Source organism: Sprattus sprattus (assembly GCF_963457725.1).
Source record: "Sprattus sprattus genome assembly, chromosome: 15".
In the NCBI taxonomy this organism is placed as follows: domain Eukaryota; kingdom Metazoa; phylum Chordata; class Actinopteri; order Clupeiformes; family Clupeidae; genus Sprattus; species Sprattus sprattus.
Window position 1 is genome coordinate 3,025,042 of NC_137913.1, and position 12,500 is coordinate 3,037,541.

The 12,500-nt window shown below is 46.3% G+C and overlaps 1 protein-coding gene across 1 annotated transcript in view; it reads left to right on the forward strand.

The window, feature by feature from the left end:
• The window catches only part of LOC308375730 (membrane-associated phosphatidylinositol transfer protein 2-like), a gene marked incomplete at both ends in the record, with an annotated part of 62,490 nt that overhangs the window by 43,531 nt on the left and 6,459 nt on the right, over positions 1-12,500 (forward strand). The window contains 4 exon segments of the mRNA XM_080851909.1: positions 1,374-1,529; positions 2,876-3,040; positions 7,617-7,765; positions 8,451-8,567. Coding sequence (XP_080708035.1) covers positions 1,374-1,529; positions 2,876-3,040; positions 7,617-7,765; positions 8,451-8,567 — 587 coding nt within the window.

Genomic DNA, 12,500 nt, shown 5'->3' on the forward strand with positions numbered 1-12,500 from the left:
TCACACAGAGAGACTGGTCATAGCTCAAGTCAAGGTCACAGAGAGAGAGACTGGACATAGCTCAAGTCAAGGTCACACACAGGCTATACATAGCTCAAGTCAAGGTCACACAGAGAGACTGGTCATAGCTCAAGTCAAGGTCACACAGAGAGACTGAACATAGCTCAAGTCAAGGTCACACACAGGCTATACAGAGCTCAAGTCAAGGTCACACACAGGCTATACAGAGCTCAAGTCAAGGTCACACACAGAGAGACTGGACATAGCTCTAGTCAAGGTCACACAGAGAGACTGGACATAGCTCAAGTCAAGGTCACACACAGGCTATACATAGCTCAAGTCAAGGTCACACAGAGAGACTGGTCATAGCTCAAGTCAAGGTCACAGAGAGAGAGACTGGACATAGCTCAAGTCAAGGTCACACACAGGCTATACAGAGCTCAAGTCAAGGTCACACACAGGCTATACAGAGCTCAAGTCAAGGTCACACACAGGCTATACAGAGCTCAAGTCAAGGTCATACACAGGCTATACAGAGCTCAAGTCAAGGTCATACACAGGCTATACAGAGCTCAAGTAAAGGTCACACAGAGAGACTGGACAGAGCTCATGTTAAGCTCAGGCGTCCCCCTGCGGTCTGCGTCTCGTGGCCTCTAGAAGTCCTCTCTTGGAAGAGTGCATCACAGGGAGTCCACAGTGACTGTTCAGAGCCAGGTTTCAAACGGAGTCACCAGGGAGACACCAGGGTGTCAGGTGACATGTTGAAAGGAGTGGGGAGTTTTAGAAGGCAGTTTTCTTGGAGTTTTCTTCTATCTGAGATTCAGGTTCCGACAAAATTCCCATTCCTTTGTTCTATCCCAAAATATTCAAGCCAAAGAATACGATGTCTTCACACAGCTCTGAAACACCAGCGTGTGTGTGTGTGTGTGTGTGTGTGTGTGTGTGTGTGTGTGTGTGTGTGTGTGTGTGTGTGTGTGTGTGTGTGTGTGTGTGTGTGTGTGTATCGATTCAGAGTGTTTCAGAAGTCATCCCCAGCATCCTCTGCCTCCCTCTCCGCTCTGAAACACAAGCCAGTGTTGGCACTTTGTTTCTGTTGCTGTCTTCTCTCTCTCTCTCTCTCTCTCTCTCTCTCTCTCTCTCTCTCTCTCTCTCTCTCTCTCTCTCTCTCTCTCTCTCTCTCTCTCTCTCTCTCTCTCTCTCTCTCTCTCTCTCTGTCCTCTCTCTCTGCTCATGGCTGCTGGGTATATGTCTGCCTTACCTGTCTTTGTTTTTCCCTCCCTTGTCTTTCTGCGTCCTGTTCTGTGTGTGCGACCTTGCCCCCCCCCACCTCCGACTCCCATGACCCTTTGACCTCTGCCCCTGACCCCTACCAGTGGAGACGATACAGAGCCAGGCACAGCTGCTGCTCGAGAGCGCCCCCCGGTGTCTGGAGGCTGCCAGTGAGACCAGCATCAGCGTTCCTGTGCTCAGCCTGCAGGGTGGCTTCCTCAGGGCCCCCACGCCCTCGCCCACGCCCTGCCCGTCTGAGTGTGTGTAGCCTCTCCTGTCCGTCTGTTCACCTGCAATAGTGTGTGTGTGTTTGTGTGTGTGTGTAGCCTCTCCTATCCATCTGATCACCTGCCACAGTGTGTGTGTGTGTGTGTGTGTGTGTGTACGTGCGGTAGCGGTGGGAGTGTGTATTTGTTTGTGTGTGTGTGTGTGTGTGTGTGTGTGTGTGTGTGTGTGTGTGTGTGTGTGTGTGTGTGTGTGTGTGTGTGTGTACGTGCGGTAGCGGTGGGAGTGTGTATTTGTGTGTGTGTTTGTTGAACTACTCCCGGTCTCACACAATTTGAATGGACTTCCTGCATGTTTCATATTACTGTCTCTACACACCTGTGTCTGTCTAGCCTGTGTCATGCCTGTGTCATGCCTGTGTCTGTCTAGCCTGTGTCATGCCTGTGTCATGCCTGTCGTCATGCGTGTGTCATGCGTGTGTCATGCCTGTGTCATGCCTGTGTCATGCCTGTCGTCATGCGTGTGTCATGCCTGTGTCATGCGTGTGTCATGCGTGTGTCATGCCTGTCTTTATGCCTGTGGTCATGCGTGTGTCATGCCTGTGTCTTAGCTGTGTCAGTCTAGCCTGTGTCTTATCTGTGTGTGCATATATGTGTCCGCAGTTGAGGGAGCACTACATCCAAAATCACCCTCAAAATACCAAACCAATCCGCAGGGGTGTTGGCCTAATGTGTGTGTGGTGATTTCCTGTGGAGTATCATTAATTTATTGTCACTCAAAACTCAATGTTAAATAACACAAAGGTCTTAATGGCTGAGTTGGTCTAGAGATCAAATGAAAAACAGATCGCCAGGACTGTGCACTCCCCGTCAAAATCTAAAATGTTTACGGCCAATTAAAACGTGAAGTGAAAATAGTTCTGCCTAAACAGTTGGATGGAAGTTTTGCATGATATCAATTATCCCTCATAACTTAGCTATAACACCTGCGTCCGTGTACCGGCCATCGTCCATAATTACGACAAATGGAGCTTGTGTTTAACTCCAGAGTGGTCAGAGGTCTTCTGAGTCGTCTTAGAACACTGGATTATTCTTTGTTCAGTAAAAACTAATTGGACCAAAAAATGGAATCCCAAAGCACTCCTAAAATCAGATGAGAGAAAAAACTATTGTTGCGTCTACGGTCGACTCTCGCTGCCTATTCAGAAGATCTCTAAAACACTGCCGAATCACCATTGCATTTTTTATGGTTACACCTCGTCATTCAAACTCCGTAACTTCCTTGTCTTGTGAGCTGGTGTCATAGGTGTGTGTGTGTGAGTATGTGTGTGTGCATACGTGAGAGATTCTAATGGTATGTCCTCTGTTTATGCGTTGCCTAGCGGATGTTGTTCAGTCTCATGGTGGTGTGTTCGTGGACAGTGTGTCCCCCTCGTCCCCCCTCACCGCACCCGTCTGTCGTATTCCCCGGAGGCCCAGTGAGGCCAGCATGACCAGCCAGGTCTCAGGGATGGCAGACAGCTACAACACCACCAACATAGCTCACAGTAAGTGCAGCCATTGCTCTCATATGCACCTCTCCCCTCTCTCCTCCTCCTCTCTCCTCCTCTCTTCCCCTCTCTCTCCTCCTCTCTGTCTCTCCTCCTCTCTCTCCTTTCCTCTCTCCTCCTCTCTGTCTCGCCTCTTCTCTCTCCTACCCTCTCCCCTCCTCTTTTCCTCTCTCCTCACTCCTCCTCTCTGTCTCTCCTCCTCTCTGTCTCTCCTCCTCTCTCTCCTTTCCTCTCTCCTCCTCTCTGTCTCGCCTCTTCTCTCTCCTACCCTCTCCCCTCTTTCTCCTCTCTCTACTCCTCTCTTCTCTCCTCTCTCTCCCCCTCTCTTCTACTCTATCTCCTCCTCTCCTCCTCTATCCCCCTCTCTCTCCTCCTCTCTGTCTCGCCTCTTCTCTCTCCTCCCCTCTCCCCTCTTTCTCCTCTCTCTCCTCCTCTCCTGTCTCTCCTCTTCTCTTCTCTCCTCTCTCAACCCCTCTCTCTCCTCCTCTCTCTCCTCCTCTCTGTCTCTCTTTCCTGTCTGATCTCCTTCTCCTGCCGTTCCCTTCTCCTCTGTTTCTTCTGTCTCTCCATCTCTCCACTCCACTGCATCATCACACCTCACTTTGGCTGTCATATGGCTTCGTCATATTGTCTACGACAGTAACACTCACCCACACACACACACACACACACACACACACACACAAACAAATACACTTCACTGCCAATGTACGGGACCAAACAATATTACCAAAGTGACGCGTTATATACAATCTACATAATTAGATTTTCTAACTACAGTTATTATTCTCCTATAAAACTACAGTTATTATTCTCCTATAAAACTACAGTTATTATTCTCTTATAAAGAGAGCAGTTATTATTCTCTTATAAAGAGAGCAGTTATTATTCTCCTATAAAACTTCAGGTATTATTATCTTATAAAAGGAGCAGTTATTATTCTCCCATAAAACGTGCAGTACTCCAGTTATTATTCTCCTATAAAACTACAGTTATTATTCTCTTATAAAGAGAGCGGTTATTATTCTACTTTAAAACTACAGTTATTATTCTCTTATAAAAGGAGAGGTTATTATTCTCCCATAAAACGTGCAGTACTACAGGTATTAATCTCCTATAAAACTACAGTTATTTTTCTCTTATAAAGAGAGCAGGTATTATTCTCCTATAGAACATGCAGTACTACAGGTATTATTACCTCCAGCAAGGAGGTTATGCGATCGGGTCCGTTCATTTATTTATTGTCCGTCTGTCTGTGGACAAGATTTCTCAGAAACTACTGGGCGGATCTTTCTGAAATTTTCACAAGAGGTGGATCTTGGTCCCCATTAAAATTTCAGGATGATCCGGATCTGGGTCCGGATTCTGGATCCGGATCTTTGTTTTCACACCTAATGTGAATCATTCGCCCCGAGAGATAGATCTTGCTTTACTATCAACGTCAACCCTTGCTGGAGGTCAGAAATCTCGGATTGCCCTTGTTCTCCTATAAAACATGCAGTACTTCAGTTATTATTCTCTTATGAAGAGAGCAGTTATTATTCTCCTATAGAACATGCAGTACTTCAGTTATTATTCTCCTATAAAACATGCAGTACTTCAGTTATTTTTATCTTATAAATAGAACAGTTATTATTCTCCTATAGAACATGCAGTACTTCAGTTATTATTCTCCTATAAAACATGCAGTACTTCAGTTATTTTTATCTTATAAATAGAACAGTTATTATTCTCCTATAGAACATGCAGTACTTCAGTTATTATTCTCCTATAAAACATGCAGTACTTCAGTTATGATTCTCTTATAAAGAGAGCAGTTATTATTCTCCTATAGAACATGAAGTACTACATTATGTCATCAGACTCCCAGCAGTCTCACGCAAGGTTCATCCTTGAGATGAAGGTATCTGTTCGGCTGCTGTCGAGTCTGTTGTGGTGTCCTGCTCCTCCTCACACTCACTGTCTGTCTGCCCAGTAAATGCACTGGAGACATGAGATGCATTTACTGCCTGAGCACTCATCTGTCTGTCCTGCGTGCCCAGAGCAAGCTCCATTTGCTGGACCTGCCCCCTGGTCTGCCCGCTGGTCTGCCCACTGGTCTGCCTGCCCGGGCCTGGCTGCAATCAGGGCCGCCCTACACACCAAACCACAAAGCACCACACCACACCACACCCCACCGCACCACACCGCACCACACCACACCACACCGCACCACACCGCGCCACACTGCGCCACACCACACCCACACCACACCGCACCACACCACACCACACCGCACCACACCACACCACACCGCACCACACCGCACCACACCACACCTTGCCACGCCACGGTCTGCACTATAACTTTCGGAAATTACTAACAGAAACAGAAATACAATTTGGTATTAAAAAAGAAACCCAATATAATGTATTCTTTGGTATGTTTAGGCTGCTGGAGGAACTCTCTTTACTCAATGACTATGTGCTTTAATGAGCGTGTTGAATTTGATAATGAATTGAGAATAATAACGACTATGTTGGTATATATTATTATTAATAATGACTATGTGGGTATGCATGTTACTGTGTTTGATGTAACCCTTCACCTTCTATTGCAGGCCTGAAACTCCGGAACTGGTTGAATTATCTATAAATCCTGTTTCTAAAACTAAATATTAAAGTGATCAATTGAAGTGAAAGCTGGTGTGAATGATTTGGTAGTGCTATCTTAAGGACGCTGATATACCTGACCTTGTGAATGATTTGGTAGTGCTATCTTAAGGACGCTGATATACCTGACCTTGTGAATGATTTGGTAGTGCTATCTTAAGGACGCTGATATACCTGACCTTGTGAATGATTTGGTAGTGCTATCTTAAGGACGCTGATATACCTGACCGTGTGAATGATTTGGTAGTGCTATCTTAAGGACGCTGATATACCTGACCGTGTGAATGATTTGGTAGTGCTATCTTAAGGACGCTGATATACCTGACCGTGTGAATGATTTCGTAGTGCTATCTTAAGGACGCTGATGTACCTGAGCGTGTGAATGATTTCGTAGTGCTATCTTAAGGACCGTGTGAATGATTACGTAGTGCTATCTTAAGGACGCTGATGTAACTGATCGTGTGTATTTACCCTGAGTTGCTCAGTGATACTTTAGAGGATCTGAGTTGTGATTGGTTCTCTCTCCGATGTCTCCAGCCTCGGCCAGATCAGATGCAGTCCAGCCTTCCAAAAAGAGCGGCCTGCTCGCTCAGCTGGCCTTGTCGTCTCAGGCCTCGGTCAAGTTCTTGTCGTCCCAAGCCTCCGTCAAGTTCTTTCTCAGGAGCCCCCCGCTATCCCGTAAACGGGGAGTGGCCAACCGCTCCACCAGACCAGTAGCAGCTCCCGATCCAGTTCCGGAACGTGTTCTCGAACCGGTTCTTAAACCGGAGCCGAGGCTCAGACTAACCTCAGAGACGGAGCTCCCGACGGAGGAAGACTTGTCACCGTCAGTGGGTTCGGACCGACTCGGTTCGGCATCTCTGGACTTTGCCATGTGTGATATGGTGTCTATGGACTCCTGCCCCGACCTTGACCAAGGTAGCCACGTGGTGTGTGTGTGAGGGGTGGCCACGTGGTGTGTGTGTGTGTCAGGGGCCCCAGAAGAGCATCTCTCTCGCTCTTCTGTCCGAGTCTGCGTCGACTTTCAACCTCTCGGAGCTCGAGCTCCTGTCTTGTGGGGGGTTCTCTGCTGCTGGGGTGGTCTGGCTCTGTAGAGCTCCACACACAGTCAGATATTCACTCTCTCTTCCCTTCTTGCCTTCCTAACGGAGATTTAACACTATGACAGATGGTGAGAGATTCTAACAGCCACCATTGGTATGATGGTGGTGGTGATGGTGATGATGATGACGATGATGATGGTAATGATGAGGACATTGATGGTGGTGGTGGTGATGATGATGATGGTGGTGATGATGATGATGGTGATGATGATGATGATGATGATGATGGTGATGATGGTGGTGATGATGATGATGGTGATGATGATGATGATGATGATGATGATGATGATGATGATGATGATGATGGTAATGATGAGGACATTGATGGTGATGGTGATGATGATGGTGGTGGTGGTGATGATGATGATGATGATGATGATCCATCATGGCACACAGGCTCTTACTCCTTCAGGAGGTCTTCAGATCAACTGTGTTTCCTCTGTTTCATTAAGATCCCAGGACAAACACTCTATCCAAAATGTCATCTATGTCTTCTTCTCTTGCACGTTTGAAAGCTGATGTAATCACTAACTGTCTTTTACTGAACTTACGCTGCATGTGATTGCGCCTCACTGGGTTTGGGAGTGGTACTGCGTCTTCTCTGAGCTCTTACTTTGGGATATAATCTGTTTTTTACAGCTTGAGTTAACATGGCACACATGGCTATGTCCAGTTCTGAAAATGACATTGAGGGAACTTGCTTAGTGCCGTTAGCACTGAACTGAGGATGATTGGCATCAGATGCTGGTTCCTGGTGAGGTAGCCTCGAGGCGTGGACAGGATGTTGACGTGTTTGTTGCTTCCTGCTTCCTGCTTCAGTCGCCGCACGCTGGTGGGGTAACAAGAGGCTCGACTTCGCCCTCTACTGCCCTGACGCGCTCACCGCCTTCCCCACCATCGCCCTGCCTCACCTCTTCCACGCTTCCTACTGGGAGTCCACAGATGTGGTGTCCTTCCTGTTGAGACAGGTGAGAAAACTACACTACCCACAATGCAATGCACCGGGCTAACCAATTATTTGAAGCAGTAATGCATCTTTTTTTATTTTTTTTTAATCTGCAACAATGGTGCATTTAACTGGCAAAGTAAATCAGTTGACTAAGCTAACGTGATGTACATAGTTTTTACGTTGGTGAAGTTGACATAATACGCACATGTTCCCCACTCCCTGTGTACATGTTCTCCCTGTGTGTATTGTGTGTATTGTGTTTATTGTGATACATGTATGTTTGTGAGTTAAGTGTAAGCTACTGGATGACCTTAATTTCCCTCAGGATCAATAAAGTATCTATCTATCTATCTATCTATCCATCCATCCATCCATCCATCCATCCATCTATCTATCTATCTATCTATCTATCTATCTATCTATCTATCTATCTATCTATCTATCTATCTATCTATCTATCTATCTATCTATCTATCTATCTATCCATCCATCCATCCATCCATCCATCCATCCATCCATCCATCCATCCATCCATCCATCCATCCATCCATCCATCCATCCATCCATCCATCCATCCATCCATCCATCCATCCATCCATCCATCCATCCATCCATCTATCTATCTATCTATCTATCTATATCTTTGTTGTGTGGTCTCTGCAGTCGTGCAGGACAGTGGTAATAGTTCTCTCCCCTGGTGACAGGTGATGCGTCACGAGAACTCCAGCATCCTGGAGCTGGACGGGAGGGAGGTGTCTGAGTTCACACCCTCCAAGCCGCGGGAGAAGTGGCAGCGCAAGAGGACCCATGTGAAGATCAGGGTAAGAGCCGCCCTCTCCCAGCACTGTAGGCACACAGGAGACTCATGATCCGTTTGAAAATCTCAGAGAAATCCTGAGGATTTAAATGGAATGATCACAGGTCTCTCTCTCCTGTGCCTGTGTCCATCTGTAGAATGTAACCTCTCTCTCTCTCTCTCTCCTGTGTCTGTCCATCTTTAGAATGTGACCTGTCTCTCTCTCTCTCTCTCCTGTGTCTGTGTTCATCTTTAGAATGTGACCTGTCTCTCTCTCTCCTGTGTCTGTGTTCATCTGTAGAATGTGACCTGTCTCTCTCTCTCTCTCTCCTGTATCTGTGTCCATCTTTAGAATGTGACCTGTCTCTCTCTCTCCTGTGTCTGTGTTCATCTTTAGAATGTGACCTGTCTCTCTCTCTCCTGTGTCTGTGTTCATCTTTAGAATGTGACCTGTCTCTCTCTCTCTCTCTCCTGTGTCTGTGTTCATCTTTAGAATGTGACCTGTCTCTCTCTCTCTCTCTCCTGTGTCTGTGTTCATCTTTAGAATGTGACCTGTCTCTCTCTCTCTCTCTCCTGTGTTCATCTTTAGAATGTGACCTGTCTCTCTCTCTCCTGTGTCTGTGTTCATCTTTAGAATGTGACCTGTCTCTCTCTCTCTCTCCTGTGTTCATCTTTAGAATGTGACCTGTCTCTCTCTCTCTCTCTCCTGTATCTGTGTCCATCTTTAGAATGTGACCTGTCTCTCTCTCTCCTGTGTCTGTGTTCATCTTTAGAATGTGACCTGTCTCTCTCTCTCTCTCTCTCTCTCCTGTGTCTGTGTTCATCTTTAGAATGTGACCTGTCTCTCTCTCTCTCTCTCTCTCTCCTGTGTCTGTGTTCATCTTTAGAATGTGACCTGTCTCTCTCTCTCTCTATCTCCTGTATCTGTGTCCATCTTTAGAATGTGACCTGTCTCTCTCTCTCTCTCTCTCCTGTATCTGTGTCCATCTTTAGAATGTGACCTGTCTCTCTCTCTCTCTCCTGTGTCCATCTTTAGAATGTGACCTGTCTCTCTCTCTCTCTCTCTCCTGTATCTGTGTCCATCTTTAGAATGTGACCTGTCTCTCTCTCTCTCTCTCTCCTGTATCTGTGTCCATCTTTAGAATGTGACCTGTCTCTCTCTCTCTCTCTCTCTCCTGTGTCTGTGTCCATCTTTAGAATGTGACCTGTCTCTCTCTCTCTCCTGTGTCTGTGTCTGTGTTCATCTTTAGAATGTGACCTGTCTCTCTCTCTCCTGTGTCTGTGTTCATCTTTAGAATGTGACCTGTCTCTCTCTCTCTCTCCTGTGTCTGTGTCCATCTTTAGAATGTGACCTGTCTCTCTCTCTCCTGTGTCTGTGTCCATCTTTAGAATGTGACCTGTCTCTCTCTCTCTCCTGTGTCTGTGTCCATCTTTAGAATGTGACCTGTCTCTCTCTCTCTCCTGTGTCTGTGTCCATCTTTAGAATGTGACCTGTCTCTCTCTCTCTCTCTCCTGTGTCCATCTTTAGAATGTGACCTGTCTCTCTCTCTCTCTCTCCTGTGTCCATCTTTAGAATGTGACCTGTCTCTCTCTCTCTCTCTCCTGTGTCCATCTTTAGAATGTGACCTGTCTCTCTCTCCTGTGTCTGTGTCCATCTTTAGAATGTGACCTGTCTCTCTCTCTCTCTCCTGTGTCTGTGTCCATCTTTAGAATGTGACCTGTCTCTCTCTCTCCTGTGTCTGTGTCCATCTTTAGAATGTGACCTGTCTCTCTCTCTCCTGTGTCTGTGTTCATCTTTAGAATGTGACCTGTCTCTCTCTCTCTCTCTCCTGTGTCTGTGTTCATCTTTAGAATGTGACCTGTCTCTCTCTCTCTCTCTCCTGTGTCTGTGTTCATCTTTAGAATGTGACCTGTCTCTCTCTCTCTCCTGTGTCTGTGTTCATCTTTAGAATGTGACCTGTCTCTCTCTCTCCTGTGTCTGTGTTCATCTTTAGAATGTGACCTGTCTCTCTCTCTCTCTCCTGTGTTCATCTTTAGAATGTGACCTGTCTCTCTCTCTCTCTCTCCTGTATCTGTGTCCATCTTTAGAATGTGACCTGTCTCTCTCTCTCCTGTGTCTGTGTTCATCTTTAGAATGTGACCTGTCTCTGTCTCTCTCTCTCTCTCCTGTGTCTGTGTTCATCTTTAGAATGTGACCTGTCTCTCTCTCTCTCTCTCTCCTGTATCTGTGTCCATCTTTAGAATGTGACCTGTCTCTCTCTCTCTCTCTCTCTCCTGTATCTGTGTCCATCTTTAGAATGTGACCTGTCTCTCTCTCTCTCTCTCCTGTGTCCATCTTTAGAATGTGACCTGTCTCTCTCTCTCTCTCTCTCCTGTATCTGTGTCCATCTTTAGAATGTGACCTGTCTCTCTCTCTCTCTCTCTCCTGTATCTGTGTCCATCTTTAGAATGTGACCTGTCTCTCTCTCTCTCTCTCTCCTGTGTCTGTGTCCATCTTTAGAATGTGACCTGTCTCTCTCTCTCTCCTGTGTCTGTGTCTGTGTTCATCTTTAGAATGTGACCTGTCTCTCTCTCTCCTGTGTCTGTGTTCATCTTTAGAATGTGACCTGTCTCTCTCTCTCTCTCCTGTGTCTGTGTCCATCTTTAGAATGTGACCTGTCTCTCTCTCTCCTGTGTCTGTGTCCATCTTTAGAATGTGACCTGTCTCTCTCTCTCTCCTGTGTCTGTGTCCATCTTTAGAATGTGACCTGTCTCTCTCTCTCTCCTGTGTCTGTGTCCATCTTTAGAATGTGACCTGTCTCTCTCTCTCTCCTGTGTCTGTGTCCATCTTTAGAATGTGACCTGTCTCTCTCTCTCTCTCTCCTGTGTCCATCTTTAGAATGTGACCTGTCTCTCTCTCTCTCCTGTGTCCATCTTTAGAATGTGACCTGTCTCTCTCTCTCTCTCTCCTGTGTCCATCTTTAGAATGTGACCTGTCTCTCTCTCCTGTGTCTGTGTCCATCTTTAGAATGTGACCTGTCTCTCTCTCTCTCTCCTGTGTCTGTGTCCATCTTTAGAATGTGACCTGTCTCTCTCTCTCCTGTGTCTGTGTCCATCTTTAGAATGTGACCTGTCTCTCTCTCTCTCCTGTGTCTGTGTCCATCTTTAGAATGTGACCTGTCTCTCTCTCTCTCCTGTGTCTGTGTCCATCTTTAGAATGTGACCTGTCTCTCTCTCTCTCCTGTGTCTGTGTCCATCTTTAGAATGTGACCTGTCTCTCTCTCTCTCTCCTGTGTCCATCTTTAGAATGTGACCTGTCTCTCTCTCTCTCTCTCCTGTGTTCATCTTTAGAATGTGACCTGTCTCTCTCTCTCCTGTGTCTGTGTCCATCTTTAGAATGTGACCTGTCTCTCTCTCTCTCCTGTGTCTGTGTCTGTGTTCATCTTTAGAATGTGACCTGTCTCTCTCTCCCAGGCATGATAATCACTCACCTTTCAGCGAAATTCGCCGTTTTGAAAACAAAATAGGTGACCTACGTGAATCGTGTAGATTCGATGAGTTTTGTTTTTGTGGGGGGGGGGGGGGGGGGTTGGACATATTTTTCATATTCAGATGACATGTACATTTGTACTGAACTAGTGCTGGCGGCGGCAAGGTGCTCAGTGTTGCCAGATTGTAAATTGCGTATCATATCAAAGGCTCAAAATGAGTATAAAATCGTATTTGGAGGATAATGAATTATATCTGTCAACACTGGGAAAGTTTGACCAATGACAGAGCTCGCGCAAGAAGGTGGAACGTAAGTGATACCCTTTCCAAAACGTGTAAAGACGTAATAACTCATTTGTGAAAGACCCAGAGAAACAATAATATCCGACGAGGCAAAATCCCGGACAATTTTGGAATCCCTGCTGGACGCATTTTTGTTGTGTGACCGTAATGTTAGCATATAAAACGTTAAAACATGTGTTCGGTAACT